Genomic DNA, 17,292 nt, shown 5'->3' on the forward strand with positions numbered 1-17,292 from the left:
TCAAAATAATGAACACAGAACGATCTTTAAACATTATGGTATATTCTGGAGACTTAAATATTCCCACTAATGAATTATTACATATAAACTAATAATTTATTGAAGGGATTGTTAGTGTGTTGGCTATGATACTGATGGCCAGATGCAAAATAAAATTGGGATCCTACAGCTTTAACAGTTGTTTAGAAGAAGAAGAAATCAGTAGGCACACCTACTTGGCATCTAAGTGGATAGGCTTTCGGTTTAATGCATATGTGCACATCATCAAGATACACTTGTTGAAAAAGCTGAGAACTGGAGATAAAGAAAATATAATGCATTGGGACTGTACAATAAACATATACTGAATTCAATTTAAAATAATCAAACCCCTGCCTTGAAAGAGTTAATAGTCATGAGTGGGTCACCCTCTCCCCTCACATCTAAACTGAAATAGGTTTATCTGAATAAGATCAAATTCAGGCCTAAAATTAATCCAAAATGTGATGCTTTCCAAACTAGTAAGACCTCTGTATTCTATCTGCATTTTTGGTTATGTCACTGGGCATATGATGGATCGAACCACAAAATTTCAAAACAGGAAAGTAGATTAATATATCCAACGGATGTTTCCTTGACCTGGCCCACACATTTTTCAGAAGGGACATTCAAAAATATAATTCTTCTCCTGCAAGCTTTAATCATGCAGTTCATTAATTCCTGTTTCATTCCACTGCCTGTGTAGACCCAGCCTATTTATATGCCAGAAATATCCTGTCTTAAAATTTAAGAATTAATAGGCATGTAATGCTAAATAGCTTCAGTGAGACTTGCAAGACTTCTAAATTTGTGTGGTGCAACCTTCAGATTATGTTTTAAAATACTGTACAATAAAGGTTTTCCCTTGGGTGTTTTTTGTTTGTTTGTTTTGCTTTGTTAAATAACCATATATATTTTCAGTTTCTGGAAATAACAAAGGTAAATATTTTTAGGAAATTACCTGGTTTGCATGTAACACTAAGCCAAACCATGGTTTAGCATGAGCATGACCATGACCATGAACAAACAAACGTTAAGGTTCTTAGAGTGAAGTTTATGACTGCTGCACCTCAAGTCCTGCTGCTACAGCACTATTCAGGCTGAAACCATGGCTTTGCTTTGCATTGCATCCAAGTGGGTGTTTATTGTTTATCTCACACCAGACAAACCATGAGCAGTAACTAAGGCTTGCTCTTGATAATGATTGTGGCTTGTCTGGGGGAGACAAACCACAAGCCCAGATTCAGACATGATGCTAAATCATGTTATGGCTTAGCTCATGGGTAGGCAAACTAAGGCCCGGGGGCCGGATCCAGCCCAATCGCCTTCTAAATCCAGCCATGGATGGTCAGGGAATCAGTGTGTTTTTACATGAATAGAATGTGTCTTTTTATTTAAAATGTGTCTCTGGGTTATTTGTGGGGCATAGGAATTCGTTCATAATTTTTTTCCAAAATATAGTCTGGCCTCCCACAAGGTCTGAGGGACAGTGGACCACCCCCCTGCTGAAAAAAGTTTGCTGACCCCTGTCTTAGCTCTTCACTCCAGCAACCCGCATGTTTACTCATTTACACTAAGTCACGGTTTAGCTTAATGTTACATACAAATACATACATTGTATAACTCTGATGTATCAAACCTAAGTAATTTATGTTACTTACTCAAGGTGTATTTATCACTGCCAAATGACTGCTGCTGGAAACTCTTTTGCCAGAAATCTGTTGCTGTGCAGCATAAAAATGAACTTGGTGATGGAATTCCTTCTGTAAGTTCACACATGGCTACAATCCTTGGCCGAGTGAATAGCCAAGAAATATATAGCATTTTCCAGATCTGTGGTACTCTAGCCAACAGTAACTTAAGATTCTTAACAATAAAAATTATGCAGTTTCAAGCCCACACTGACAGTGTCTTTGGATGTCACAATCAACCATGGTTTATCATGACAAGAATTAGCTTAGTGAAGCCTCAGGCTCATATATTTCCCACTTTTTCTTCTCCCTTGGCACTGCTGCAGAATGGAATTTGGAAGCTTTCACTTGTGATTAACCATAGCTGCTCATGAACTGAATGCAAAAAAAGGGGGGAAGGGGGTGGGGGGAGAGGTTAATCTGAACTAGAGTTTGCTTGCAACAAGCCAACTTCAAATTATGGATTATGAAGCTGTCTTGTTTCCACACCCTATCATTATGATTTACCGCTGTTTAGATCTGAAAGCAATACTGAATTGTATTTAATCAGAAGCAGAAGCAAAAGCTTCCAAATGCCTTCTCATGTCTGGAGTAGAGAGGAGCAATGTTGATTCTAAAGGTTTAACTTTGTTCCTGTCACAATAAATGAATGAGGCGTGGCAGCAGAAGCAATATAAGGTACTTTTCACCCCTCTATTCTCCTGATTTGCCTCTCACATTGGCTGGGGGGGGGTGGCTTTCAGAGGAACTTCTAGAATAGTGCATGGGGAAGAAGGAGAGGGGAGATTGTTCCATCTGGTATGCTGAAATGCTGGAACTGATGGAACTATCTTCTTAAAACTACGTTGAATTCCTCCCAATGGTTCTAACAGCCAGTATCAGAAAAACCAGTTATGCTTTTTGCACACATGTAAAGCAAAAACTGTTGTGAAGGGCAGGGTATTCTTATGCTGAATAATATACATACTTGCCATAGATGGCAATAAACAGGTAGGTTTTTGCCATAGTTGCATGGCAGCTTGGTCATTCAAAATTGTCCCTGGTTAAGACATCATTTTTTCATGGGGAAACATTGCCAGTCGATGATGAACTCATTATGAAGGCAGTTTATGAATGGAACATCTTCATCCACCCACTTCTTATGCAAGAGACACAGAGTTTGCACCAGTGTTCCTGTATGCCGCATGTCCATAAAAATTACAGGAAATAATTTGGCAATGTTTGCTCACTGCAGACCAAGGACACATCAGATCTTTCCCCAAGTGTTACAGTCAGAATCAATAGCTCAGTGGTCTATATTAAACTGTGTGATTTTTCCGGTGGGTAACAACCCCCAAACCCTGTAAAAACAATGGGACCCTCCTTACAATGGAGGTCATGACACTTTCTGTGCAACAGGGGTAGCTGAATGGGATCTCTGTTAGAAAGTAATAACAATAAAGAAACCTGCAAACAAATTCATAATGAAATACAGTTTCATGGACTAGTCCACTTCATGATAAATTGGACTCTGGTATAGGGATGCTAATGGCATAAATTTATTATGTATCACAATATATTTTGTTATGCTTTAAGCAGCTACAGGCCTCTTTGGCTGTTTTAGCTGCAACAAACTAACCCAGCAGGAAGTTGTTACTATTTGAAAGCACCAATGTCCAGCAGGAACAACATAGGCATAGATAGCCACAAAGAGACAGATGTCATATCTTCTTCTTTCTTCTTTGGCGGTCACTTGTAGCTGAGTAAGATTGTCTTCCTTAAACACAGTTTTAACAATTCTGGAACCACATGTCCTTCCACAGTGGGGACAGTGGTTTCCGAGCAGGAGTTGATCACGGTGTGGATTTGCCAAGTGTGCCTTATGCAGTGTTTTTGAGATGTGAAAGCTAGGAGCTAAATGGCACCTTAAACCTAGGCTATGGGCACCGCAATGGAGTGTCTAGGCTGGCTTTTTTTAATAATAAGAATACAAAGCTGAAAATGAATGAATCTTATGTTCATTTTTCACATGGTCTAGTCCTCATCTTAAGACTGCAAAAAACAAAGCCACACTTCCCCCGCCCACCCCACTAATATTCTTATGAGGATCCCTTTTCCAGTCTCAACAAGTGGCTGGAAGTGGGGGGGGGGGCAGAAAAACGTCCTCCTATCCTTCCAGCAGTGGCAGTTTCAGTCTGAAATCTTATGGGCAGTACTGCGCCCAGAGCTCAGAAATCCCAAAACGCTGGGAGTTTCGAATGCTGGTCCTATGCAACACACCAGAACATGCCGTATGAAAGACCTTTGCCACAATCTTATTAATTAAAGAGCTGCTATAACACCATGCCTAAGGGTGCAGATTTGCTTCTGATCACACATGCATAGTATTACTCAGCAAGAGAGCTGTTCGAGCAGGAAGCCCTTGCTTTGAATCTTTCTTCTGTGGGGAATTTAGGAAGGAAGGCTGCAATCCCAGCCGCATCTCCCTGAGAGTAAAATCCCAGCGTCAAACCCCAATAGACATGCATCGGACGCTGTTGCGTGCCACTTTTTCGGCTAACCTCAAGTCTGAAAGCTTCAGCCCTGCGTTTCTCCCCTGTTCCCATCTCCAATATGAAAGGGGTGGGTGGGAAAATACCGATTTCCCTTATAAAAAGGTAAAGGTAAAGGTACCCCTGCCCGTACGGGCCAGTCTTGACAGACTCTGGGGTTGTGCGCCCATCTCACTTAAGAGGCCAGGGGCCAGCGCTGTCCGGAGACACTTCCGGGTCACGTGGCCAGCGTGACATCGCTGCTCTGGCGAGCCAGAGCCGCACACGGAAACGCCGTTTACCTTCCCGCTGGTCCCTATTTATCTACTTGCACCCGGAGGTGCTTTCGAACTGCTAGGTTGGCAGGTGCTGGGACCGAGCAGCGGGAGCGCACCCCGCCGCAGGGATTCGAACCGCCGACCTTTCGATCGGCAAGTCCTAGGCGCTGAGGCTTTAACCCACAGCGCCACCTGCGTCCCCTGATTTCCCTTATAGAATCATAGAATTGTAAAGTTGGGAGGGGTCCAAAAGGACATCTAGTCCAACCCCTGCAATGCAGGAATCTTTTGCCCCTCCCCCACCGCCCATGGGACTCGAACCCACGACCTTGAGATTAACAGTATCATGCTCTACGGCTGAGCTATCCCAGATTCAAGTTTGCTTAGAAGTTTGAAAGAACGAACGGGAGGCGCTCTGAACGCTCGACAGCGCTATACACATGGCCAAGTCTCAATACTATTGAAGGGGACACAACGAAACAACGGCCTTCCGATCCAAGACAGACGCGCCTCGTCGCGACAGTAAACGCCGGGGACTCCCCGCGAGCCCCGCTAGGGCTCCCTCCGTCTCCCCCACTTTGCGCCGCTGCTTCCACGTCCCCCCCTTCCAAGCCACATGGTACGCGCGCCCTGCCAAGGGATGCCAGCGCGCGAGATGGGACAGCGCGAGTTCATTGGCGGCGCCCGGAGGGGGAGACGGGAGGACGCTTCTTCGCGCCTTTCCCGCGCTCTCCAGAAGAGGCGAACTGAACTCACCCTCAGCTGGAGCCGGCAGCGGCTGGCGACGCTGGCGACGGCGGCGGCTGCGCTCTGGCGGTGCTCGGACGCCAAGCTGGGTCGTAGCAGGCTCCGGGTGAATCTCCGCGTTTTCTCCACAGCCATGAGGGGGTCAGAGCGGCTGGCAGGAAAAGTCCGGCGGCGGTGGTGGCGGCGGCGGCGCAGACTGGCAGCACTCCCGCCTCTCAGCCGCGTTCAGGAAGCGGAACTCGGGGCTTGCTTGCTTGCTTCTTCTCGCTTTTCCCCCTCTGCAGCTCGAAGGCGTGATACGCGCGCTCCCCCCCCCCCCATTCACCTCCGCGGCGCTTTATTCCTTTTTTTGAGGGGGGGGGGAGCGTCGCGAGGCGAGGCATCGGAGCGGAGACGGAGGCGCCCAAGTTGGCAACTCTGCAGAACGACCGGCGGGAAAGCTTCCCCGCCAGCTGCCCAGCCGCCTCGCTCGCTCTCTCTCTCTGTCACACGGCTGCCTTGGCCTGAGCGGGGTCTAGTCAGCGCCTCCTCGCCGCTCCCCGCAACAGGCCGAGGCTGTCAGGGCTCCTACTTCGCCACTGGAAACAGCGGGGGCCTCGGGGCCTCGGGGCAAATGCCCCCTAGAATAAGCAGGAGGGAGGCCCCACACTCCGCAGGGCTGCCTTGCTACCTGTGAAATAACCCACATGTTGGCATAGGAGCTGAGGGGCCGAGGGGCCTTCGTGGCGCCCTCCCCCCCAGCTGTCAACGTTTCCCTTTTTAAAGGGAAATCCCCGTATTCCGAATAGGATTCCTCGCAAGAAAAGGGAAAAGTTGACAGCTATGCCCCCCCATCAAAATATTTAAGGGGGCCGCTGCCCCCAAGTCGATGGGCACTGCCGTTCAGATGCTGTGTGCACAGGTTGCATCTTGTGTTCAATTATGAGGGGCGGAGCTTACTTGCCCCCCCCCATCTAATTCAAGTTGGCACCCCTGCATGCCAGAACTGTACCGTTGGTAAAGACCCTGAGGATCAGTGTCGGATTTGCGTATAAGCTAAACAAGCTATAGCTTAAGGCCCCACTCCCTTGGGGGCCCCAAAAAAATTAAAGGGGGAAAAAACCCCTGGATGTACATTTCCAAAATATAAGATAAAAAACAAAAAAATAAAACCTACAAATAGCAACAGTGTTTGTGTTGTGTAGGCTCCTATGATGTAAGTAATGGGCCCCGCCTGCTAGCCTGCTCCCTAAAACATCACTGGTTTGCTCATTTCTATATATAGGGTGCCTACATTCTGCTTGGGTTTGCATTCTGCATGGACTTTTCAACAATTACTTAGATAAAATATGTATTTTGTTATGTGCAAATGGCTTTAGATACATATTAAGTCCACAACTTACCATATAGCATATATTCAACACAAAAAACAGCAACAATTTGTTGCTGACAAAGGACAGCTGGACATATAAAGGGCCCCATTACCTTCAGTAACTTAGGGCTTATCAAACCTAAATCCAGCCCTGCTAAGGATCATCATCATTTTATTATTTATACCCCGCCCATCTGGTCAGGTTTCCCCAGCCACTCTGGGCAGATTCCAACAAAACATGAAAACACAATAAAATGTCAAACTTCAAAAACTTCTGGATACAGGGCTGCCTTCAGATGTCTTTTAAAAGTAGTCATCTAGTCCAAACCCCAACCCCCTGCAGTGCAGGAATATGCAGCTGTCCCATACGGGGACAGAAGGCATTAATCAAGCCACAGGCCCTCATAGGATGGGCTAGGTATAAATAATAAACTATTATTATATTATTATTACTCCTAGGTCAGCATCATCAGATACAGTGATGCAATGATCCTCACACACTTAATGCAGATAAGTGATTCTGCCAGTCATCCGGTTCTACAAACAATGGCTGCAAAAAAGGCTCAGATCCTGTGTTACCCACACTGCAGTGTGGCTGCTTTTACACAGTTCAAAAAACATTTCAGGAAGTGGGTATCATGGGCAGAGTTGACAGCATGGTTACTTCCCACTGGAAGCTGGTAATCTTGTCTTGAGACTTAACAGCAACACCACCCCATGATCACTTCCTTCAATCATGAGTGGAGCAGAATGAGTGTTACCACACCACAACTGGTAACATATGAACTTAAATATTTTCTTCCACCACCCTCCAAATGAATTTCTGCCCAGGGTATTTGGTAAAGTGGTATAATTTTGAATAAATATATAAATAGCACGTCCAGGAAGTCATGTCACATCATTTTAGTTAAATTTCTGTGGTTTTCTGGTCATTTTTACAACCATGTTGAGCGAACCCTCTTCATATATCTCATATTTATGAAAAGGTAATCCAAACCTGAAATCTGGTGGCAGCATGGAACAAATTCTGCAGCAGCAGCAGCAAACATCTGTCCTTTTCTTCCATTTCATCAATGGCATGCATCCATCTAGAAGAGAGGAAACAGCAACTTATTCCACTAGTGCTTGTGCGCTCAATTCATAACCAAGGAAACTAAAGGCAGAAATGAGATTTTTGGGTGGCATTCTCTTCTCTCACTTAACTGGAATTTTTATATAGGCTTGAGGAATTCAGGAAAGAAAGGAATGCGTGCCATTGTGGCTGCCTTGTTTGTCACACCCACCTCTGCTTGAATGACAGCAAGGTGCCTGTCTGAAGCTAGAACACGAATGCATAATCTCTTCTGCTTTGGGCACTTAGGAAAGTCAAGAGATGGAAAACACAGGTTTAGTTGCCCAAGGGCTATGTTATTGAATGCCAAGACTTTGAAATTTAAAATCAGCATCAGCTTATTGCAGGACTCTCTCCAGCTATTCTAGCTTAGTTTGCATTAATTTTAAAAGGCAGTGTCTGGGCACAGAGCAGTGAGCCTCAGGGCTCTCTGAGGCTGCTCCCTATGTTGCTTGGATTATCTAGTGAATGTGGTGGAATCAGGGTAGTATGTACATGTGAAGGAAAAGCCATTGCCATTGAGATGTTAATATGTGTTCCTTGACATTTCTCCCAGATACAAGGACCAGAACTTTAGGAGTATATTTCTTACATGCAGACTGAAAATGTGATAGCTGGTGGTACATGACCCCAGTCAAGCTTGCAAAGATATACCATGTGTCTGATAATAAATGTTGGAAGTGTAAACAAGCTGAAGGAACATTCTTTCACCTCTGGTGGACTTGCCCTAGAGTGAAGGTTTTCTGGGAAATGATTTACAATGAATTGAAAAAGGTATTTAAGTATACCTTCCCTAAGAAACCAGAGGCCTTTCTCTTGGGCATTGTTGGTCAGAGTGTGCAAAAGAAGGATCGAACCTTTTTTATGTACGCTACAACAGCAGCAAGGATACTCATCGCTAAAAGCTGGAAAACTCAAGAATTACCCACACTGGAAGAATGGCAGATGCAACTGATAGACTATATGGAATTGGCGGAGATGACGGGCAGAATCCGAGACCTGGGAGAAGAACTGGTGGAGGAAGACTGGAAGAAATTCAAGGACTATCTACAAAAATATTGTAAATTGTATGATTGTTAAGAAAGATGTAAGATTAGCAAAAACATGGCTTCAACAAACTAGCTATAAAGAATATAAATTTAAATTCAACTGGAAGATGAAAAGATAAATCTGGGATAAGTAATATTTTATGAGTAAGCTTCAATAAGTGTATTTTAAATCCCAAAATTTGAGATATTAAATATTGGAAAATTATATAATATGAATTAAATCAAGTTAATAATTTGCTGGTAAAACTTATGTTTAGAAAGCAGGAACAAGAGATGTGAGGAAGTCCAAAGTTGAGAATGAAATCTGGATAATGGAAAATATTATGTTATTATGTATGTTTTTTATTGGTTATACAAAATTTAATAAATATTATTATAAAATGAAAATGTGATAGCTGACCAGTATTTACAGGCATTGATACTATCAAGTGACTCCGACACGAGGCAAAATAATAATAATTGTCGGAATCCACGCACCAAATGGGATAGTAACAATGTTAGAACAGGCAACCCCTGTATTGTGCAGGGGTTATATTCTGGGTTGCTGTGTGTGCTGGCAGAGCATGAATAAGCTGGCCCCATTCCACCCCTTTCACACCCTCTTCTGGGTCCAAAACCATCTGTGCATGCACAGCCATATGTTCTTTGAACTCATGCAAAACGGGAGTTGCCTGTATACCTATGCCCATACAGTGCTACCTCGGGTTAAGTACTTAATTCGTTCCAGAGGTCCATTCTTAACCTGAAACTGTTCTTAACCTGAAGCACCACTTTAGCTAATGGGGCCTCCTGCTGCCGTTGCGCTGCTGGAGCACAATTTCTGTTCTCATCCTGAAGTGAAGTTCTTAACCCGAGGTACTATTTCTGGGTTAGCTGAGTCTGTAACATGAAGCGTATGTAACCCGAGGTACCACTGTATTAGTCTATCCCACTAGTGTGTGAGGTCACGAAGAGTCGGACACAACTAAACGACTAAACAACAACAACAACTAGTGTGTGGTGTACCAATAAGATAATTTGAATCAAATTGTGTTGGATTTAAAATGGGTATTGACAAATTCCTGCCTGTCAAATGGTTACAAATTGTGATGACTACATGCTGGTAGGAAAAACAAGAGGCAGCTATTCCCTTCTTGCCCTGTCTGTGGGTGTCACAAAAGTGTTGGGTTGGCAGCTGGAGGAGTTCATCCAAATGAATAATTTTACCATTTGGGGAATGAAGTTGACAGTTTTCCAGTTAGTCACAAAGTCGGAAACAGTTTGATTTCATTACAAAAGTACATGGGGGAAGTTCAGTTGCTCTACATTCTCATCTTGTTTTGTTAGTCAAAAACAGAGCATTCAAGATGGGAATGTAAAGAAACTGAAGTTTGCCCTCCTTACCACACATCTTTAACTTATTTTTGTTGTCATCATTTGTTTTGTTATGAAACAGGGGTTGCTTGTCAGGAATTGCTCTGAGTTCTTGTTTTGTCATCAACTAGAGCAGGCTGTGGCTGGACTTAACTGTTAGGGGTCCTTTACCTTTACCTTTTTAGAGCAGGCATAGGCAAACTCCGGCCCTCCAGATCATGGGTAGGCAAACTAAGGCCTGGGGGCCGGATCCAGCCCAATCGCCTTCTAAATCCGGCCTGCGGACAGTCCGGAAATCAGTGTGTTTCTACATGAGTAGAATGTGTGCTTTTATTTAAAATGCATCTCTGGGTATTTTGTGGGGCATAGGAATTTGTTCATCCCCCCCCCAAAAAAATATACATAGTCCGGTCCCCCACAAGGTCTGAGGGGCAGTGGACCGGCTCCCTGCTGAAAAAATTTGCTGACCCCTGCTCCAGATGTTTGGGACTACAATTCCCATCACCCATGACCACTGGTCCTGTTAGCTAGGGGTGATGGGAATTGTAGTCCTGAACATCTGGAGGGCCAGAGTTTGCCTATGCTTGAACCAGAGCCTATTCCTATGCTGGTTTTTCCTTTATGGAATGCACAGCATATACAGACTTCAGTATACATCTCTTCCTAGATAAGTTTAGTTATCTTTAAGGCGATGATGACCCATGTTTAGACTTGCTTTGAATACTAGAAAAACCACCATTTCTAGCCCAAAGTAATGACAAACATTGATAGAAAACATATCACCCTTTTTCTTTTTGGAGATACTTTCCTTCTCCTTTCCATGACCCATATTTTTTGGAGGAGTTGATGGGATCCTTTTCATGAAAAGCTGAACTGCAAAATACTCCTCCTATGTAACGATGATGAAAAAATAAAATTCTGCTTAAACTTTTTTTCCTAGGAGCAATTGAAATAACTGTTCCTTCTAGAAGAACCAATGGGGTTTCTCTCTTTTTTTCTCTTTCTCCTGAAAGATTGTTCTGGAGGGTTTTAATATTAGAATTATCACTCTAAGGTTATGCATCACTCTGTGGTATAGACAGAACACAAACAACATGTTGGTTTGTGATGTTCCAGATTATACCATCTGTGATCTGCCTTTTCAATATGTTTCTTGCTGGGTGATGCTGTTCTCACTTCTTTCAGAGTGAAGCAATTGAACAATATATTCCTGCTCTCCTGGAGCAGACCACCATCAGTTTCCACTGTCTGTAGCTCATGCTGAGAATCTAGCATAGAATTATTATTCTTTCACAGACCAGCCACCTCAGAGATGGTTTCTGGCTTCATCTCGTATTGAGTACAACATAATTGCATTTTGGGACTTAAAAATCTATGCAACAGGGACATTTGAAAGGTGTGTTCAGGACTTCATAGCTGCCATGACAACCATATTGCCTTCCCAGATCCAACAGATGAGACACATCATATACTGGATTTGTTGTTCTGCCCTGGCCTGGGAAAAGGCTGTTTCAAATTTAGGCAATGGGCTAGGGAGGAGGATGTTTTATACATGGTCAGATGATTTATGTTGTATTGTGTCTGCAATGCCTCTGCCACTGATTGGCTGAGATGATGCAATTGCATGGAATGTTCACAAATACTCCAACTGTTCAGGGAATATAGATGTTTCAGAATGTTTGCAGTTCAGCTTGTGTGTGGGAGATGTGAAACTTGTCAGTTTGACCGAGACTGAAACTTCACACAGCATTATAATGAAATGTTTTATGGATGGAAAGATTTATGGAGTATGGTGAGTACTGGGAAGTTAAACAAACCAACAAACCAACAAACCAAAAATAGCCTTAAATGTATGAGTGGAAGTGGTGAGCAGGGAGGTAACCATTTTCTTCCTTTCAATCATTATTATCCTGAATTTTTCCTCTAACCCACTACACTGCTCACAGTGGATATGGGGAAGATAATATGGGGAAAGGGTGAAGTAGTATCCTCTTTGTTCCTCCTGTCATTCTTCTCAAACTGACAGCATTTTTAGCCTGCTTTTTTAATGCAGGGGAAAGATGCATGCAAGTGCATGCCGCATATATTTGGGGCCTGAACTACAGGTTAAGAATGTATGCAGAAAATGTATGTAAGATTTTTTTTTTTGCCAAAGTCACCCTCCTTTACTATATACCATATTTTTCCATGAATAAGACTAGTTTTTTTTCTCTAAAAAATAATGTCCAAAATTTGGGGGTGTCTTATACATGGATAATCTCCCTCCCATTTTCTTAAATTGGAGTCCCCAAAAATAGACATCTTATAGACGGAAAAATATGGAAATTCTCTCTAGAACTCTATTGTACAATCACTTGCCACAGCTAATAGTAAAGGTTTGATAAGTAAACTGTGTGCTATTTTCTGACTAAAAATCTGTTTCAAACATATGTATAAAAGAAATGGGTAGAAAGCCCTTAATAGCAACTATATGAAAAAAGAATAGTCTTAGGTTTTTCAAAAAAATAGTCTTGGATTCTTCAAAATCCTTTATTTCATCAGATCTAAGGAAGAGCTCCTTTAAAATAATATTCATTGGTATTTAAGACCACATGTAATTACAGACATTCTCCTTATGCATATATTAACTTAAATTCAGCATTCTTTTCACAAACAAAAACATGCTTGCTTCCATGGGAAGAATTTAAGTACTGCACATTATTCAAAGAGGACACAATCTTTTGTAACACATGTGAGGTTTAAAAATCTGAAGACAGACAGGCAGGCAGAAAGAAAATTGATTCATTCATCTTGGGTCTATTATGTCCCTGGACCAATATAAATTATCAGAGCTAATATCTGTATTGCTTTGGCAAAACCAGTTGTGGTTTGCATACAGCAATCTGTGGCTTGTGGTTATTCCAAAAATGGAAGGATATTGATTCTTCTTGAAACAGGAAAATACGTGCAAACATTAAGGAGCCACTTTCCCCTCTTTATTCTTTACCATGAACATTTATGCTTTATAACCAACCTTTTAACCACTTTGCACTGAGAGTCAGCTTGAGGTCAAACTCTGCTTGCTGGCTCACATGAAGCAAATTAATGAGGCAGACAGAGCGAGTGGATTACACAGGGTAGCAAAATCAGAAACTGCTCCTTTGCATCACACATGAGATCCTTAAGCCTTTGGTAGATGTGATATGATCCAGAATAAAGATGCGGGGCACCTACAGATATTTTAATAATGCTAGCAAATGAGTTGTTCTCAGATGAATAGACTTATCCATCGGAGGGTTGCCCTTCTCCCGACTCCCCAGTTATTTTATATTATTTTGACAGGCAGGAGAGAATTATGAGATGGAAATCTAAAAACACAAGAAGGTGCCATAGTATTGCCTGCAGGAGCAAACAGTTCTACACTTAACAAACACAGCATCTGATACAGCTCCTTGGTGCATTAATAAGATATTATAAATACGGCCATTCAAAATGCAGTACACCAAGTCAGACCATTAGTCCATCTACATTGACTGACAGTAGATCTCCAGGGTTTCAGGCAGGCAATATTCCCAGCCCTACCAGGAGATACCTGAGACTTTCAGCAGTTGCTGTACCACTGAGCTACAGCCCTTTCTGAGAAACGTGGATGTAGCTATAAAAAAATACAGCTACAGAAAAAACGGTCCATTGGGATTAATAAAACTTTGATTTTTTTTGCATCCAAGTTGTTCCCCTGAGGTTTGTGCTGCAACAACTAAAGCAGGATCATGCACTTCAAAAGATAGCAGGCATTCCTTCAATGACAATCATGTGAAGAGACAGGGCTGTATCTAACATAATCACTCTGCAAGCAGAACAAGTTCCATAAGCACTGACATTCCCCTCTCCTATTTAACCCCCTCCCATTGACCCCATCTTTTCTAGAGGGTTTGGGGAACCTCAAGAGCAGATCTGGGGAGTATATGGAGGAAGGAAGGAGAGGGAGGGGAAATTCCCTTAAAGTCACGGAAGTTGGCACACCCATGCAATGACTTAGTTGGAAGCCTTCTAAAGCCTTTACTAGATGTTCCAGTCATGTGTAAAACTAACTCACGAACAAGGACAAGCACAATGAACTTCTCCACCGACCCCATCACTTTCCCCATCATATTGAAAAAGTGGAGAGCAAACTTCTGAATCAGGGGACCTCCTGTACTCATGGAGGCATCCTGCACAATTTCTGATCTTCCAGGGTTGGCAATTGCATGGAAACCTCCATGAGTCCTGGATGAGCAGCTAAAAGAAATATGCATTCTGCAGTGCTTCCACCAGCACCTCCCCAGTACAGGCAAAAAAACTCTCCTTTCCTGATCTGTTGTCATACTGTGGCTGCTGGTGGGTTTGCTTAGTGAACCACCTCACTGGCCACAGATAGATTTTATCACAGCCCTATCTAATAATTCCACAAAATTTTCTTTTTCTGCCACATTTTCATAGCACTGGGGATTTTGTGGGTGTAGATTTGTGAGCTTACCTTATTGCTGCAAGGTGGCCAAAGGTGGTATGCTTTTCTTTCCATCAAGCATTTCTCCAGTGTTCTGCAGCCTCCCCAGTTGCCTGTTTGGAAAGGTCTGAAAGAACTGCATGAGAGGAGTTGCCTCCTGTTGTCCTCCCCTGCGCTTTAATTGAGGAGCAGGCACCAGGGGAGGCTGCTAAGTGCAGACCACTGGTGAGATGATTTGCAGGTTGAAAGAAAATACACTCAGAAACACCCCTGGGCTTTAACTGGATAGCTGGCACCTGGGATGACTACAGAGTGCATTCCACTGGTGAGATGATTTGTAGGATTAAATAAAGGACATTCACAGACACCTCTTCGCCACCACAAAAGTACAGTAAGTGTAGCACCTCACTCATGAGAATTTCACCAACATTTTAACTCCCCTTAGATCATTTCCAATGAAAATTCATTTTCTCAGTTACTGATGTAGAATGGCAAAATAAAAAAAAATAAAAATTTCAACACATTAGCTACTACCGATAGTGTGTTTAGCATGCAGCTGAACCAGTCACATAAAGAGAGCAAGTTTTGTTTTTAAGAACCAAAAGGGACGTTCTGGAGGTGATGAAAGTCAAGAACTCTGCCCATGCCTCCCCTCCAGCAATTTCTCTCACTAACCAATTCTCTCCTGTAAACTAGCTATGACCACAGCTAGGCAAGAACCACTTGGGAACAGGGAAAGCAACGAGGATAGCAGAAGATGTTGCTATACTTCTGTGTCACTGGGACACTTCTGTGCTGAAAACACAGAAAACTTCTGCTGTCACATACAGTTTATCTAAGGTTTAGGGTAGAGGCAGAACAATCTTTCGGCAACACCAATGTCCATGCATTTTAAGCCTCTTCTCACAAACTAGAATCTTATAATCAGCTATTTCCTTCCGATTCAATTCAATCATGCCTTCCAAATCCCTCCGGATTCCTTAATTTGTTTTCTAATCTATAAATAACCCCTCTTTGCATAAACAGCTGTTTGTGCCAGACCTCCAGCTCGTTCCCACTGTAACGGTGAAGCATCCCACCCACCCCAGTGCCTTTGTAAGAACTAGAAATATTTGCAGACTGATTAACTCAAATGATCAGAGTTGCCAGGCTACGTGCCACAAAGTAATGACTGGACCTTTCTAAAAGGTTTCTAAGGTAGCAGTTGCTGCGGGGGGGTGGGGATTGTTGCTGACCTACTGCCTCCCTCACCCCCACATTGCAGAGACTAAGGACTCAGCTACATTAGTGAAAAAACAACCCAGTGCTTTGAATGTGTTATAAACATGCAACACCAGATGGCGGTGGAGAGAAAAATATTTTTTGGAATATATTTTAAATAGCATTTTTTCCCTGACTTATTTATAGCGTCTCCCCACACCCCACCCCGTGTGTAGATCCACCCTAAGGCTCCTTGCTAACTTAAAATACAGCTAGGTCACCCCCCCCTTCAATGTAGATCAAAGCTGTTTTTGTGGGAAATGCATCAAAAAGGAGTACAGTACCTCTGGTTACATACTTAATTCGTTCAGGAGGTCTGTTCTTAACCTGAAACTGTTCTTAACCTGAAGCACCACTTTAGCTAATGAGGCCTCCTGCTGCCGTCGCACAATTTCTGTTCTCATCCTGAAGCAAAGTTCTTAACCCGAGGTACTATTTCTGGGTTAGCGGAGTCTGTAACCTGAAGTGTATGTAACCTGAGGTACCACTGTATTTGATAAGAGGATAGATATGGATTGTGGCTAATTTGTGTGTGCACTGCTTTTCAAACCAGCGGCAGGACGCATTAGATGCAGAGTAAACAAGAGAGTGTACATAGTCAAATTGTTTGGCTATATTGACAAGCATCAACGGCTTGGACATTTCAATCCAGTAATGTTAGGGCTTCCAGGACATCTCTTTTGCCATCCATTGCCCAAAGAGGAGAGCGAAAGAGGAGCTCCATAAACTGCTAGTGTCCCTGACACTAATATCTCCTGTGTGAAACAACGAAGGGAAGGGAAGGGCTGGAACATGAAATGATAAAGAGTATGGTCTGGAGATGGAGCAGACCCACAACACAGAATGCATCTGAGGATGTTCTACCACATACACATTCAACTTAAATCTATTGTGGCTGTTTTCAAACAATGCTGGGCGATATCTAATTTTGTTTTAAATAACCCTGATTGCCAATTCCCTTGCTCTGTAACATATTTTCAAAGTCCTTGCCAGTCCAATGTACAAGACAGAGTTTCCCAGGCAAACATATATGTTGCAGCAAAGATACAAGCTTTTGAAAATTTGTTTGTTTTCACAGCTGACAAGGCTCCATGAAGCAAAACAAATTGCTCAGTGGTGGAGCACATCATTTCCGTTGTAAAAGACCCCAGTTCAATCCCTCACCTCTTTACGAAGGACTGGGAAAGATTCCATCCTGAAACCCTGGAGGTAAAGGTAAAGGTAAAGGTACCCCTGCCCGTACGGGCCAGTCTTGACAGACTCTGGGGTTGTGCGCCCATCTCACTTAAGAGGCCAGGGGCCAGCGCTGTCTGGAGACACTTCCGGGTCACGTGGCCAGCGTGACATCGCTGCTCTGGCCCGAGCCAGAGCCGCACACGGAAACGCCGTTTACCTTCCCGCCGGTAAGCGGTCCCTATTTATCTACTTGCACCCGGAGGTGCTTTCGAACTGCTAGGTT

The 17,292-nt window shown here is 43.3% G+C and overlaps 1 protein-coding gene across 3 annotated transcripts in view; it reads right to left on the minus strand.

Annotated features, from left to right (window-relative positions):
* The window catches only part of DOCK10 (dedicator of cytokinesis 10), a 219,449-nt gene that overhangs the window by 184,521 nt on the left and 17,636 nt on the right, over positions 1-17,292 (minus strand). For 2 of the 3 annotated variants that reach the window (XM_079975822.1, XM_079975821.1), the window contains exon 1: positions 5,254-5,488. In XM_079975822.1, the coding sequence (XP_079831948.1) occupies positions 5,254-5,379 (126 nt within the window). In that variant the 5' untranslated portion in view covers positions 5,380-5,488. Of the gene's footprint in view, positions 1-5,253; positions 5,489-7,592; positions 7,684-17,292 lie in introns of those variants that run through there. The other variant, XM_079975815.1, reaches the window with a different exon arrangement.

Source organism: Podarcis cretensis, assembly GCF_951804945.1.
Source record: "Podarcis cretensis genome assembly, chromosome: 5".
In the NCBI taxonomy this organism is placed as follows: domain Eukaryota; kingdom Metazoa; phylum Chordata; class Lepidosauria; order Squamata; family Lacertidae; genus Podarcis; species Podarcis cretensis.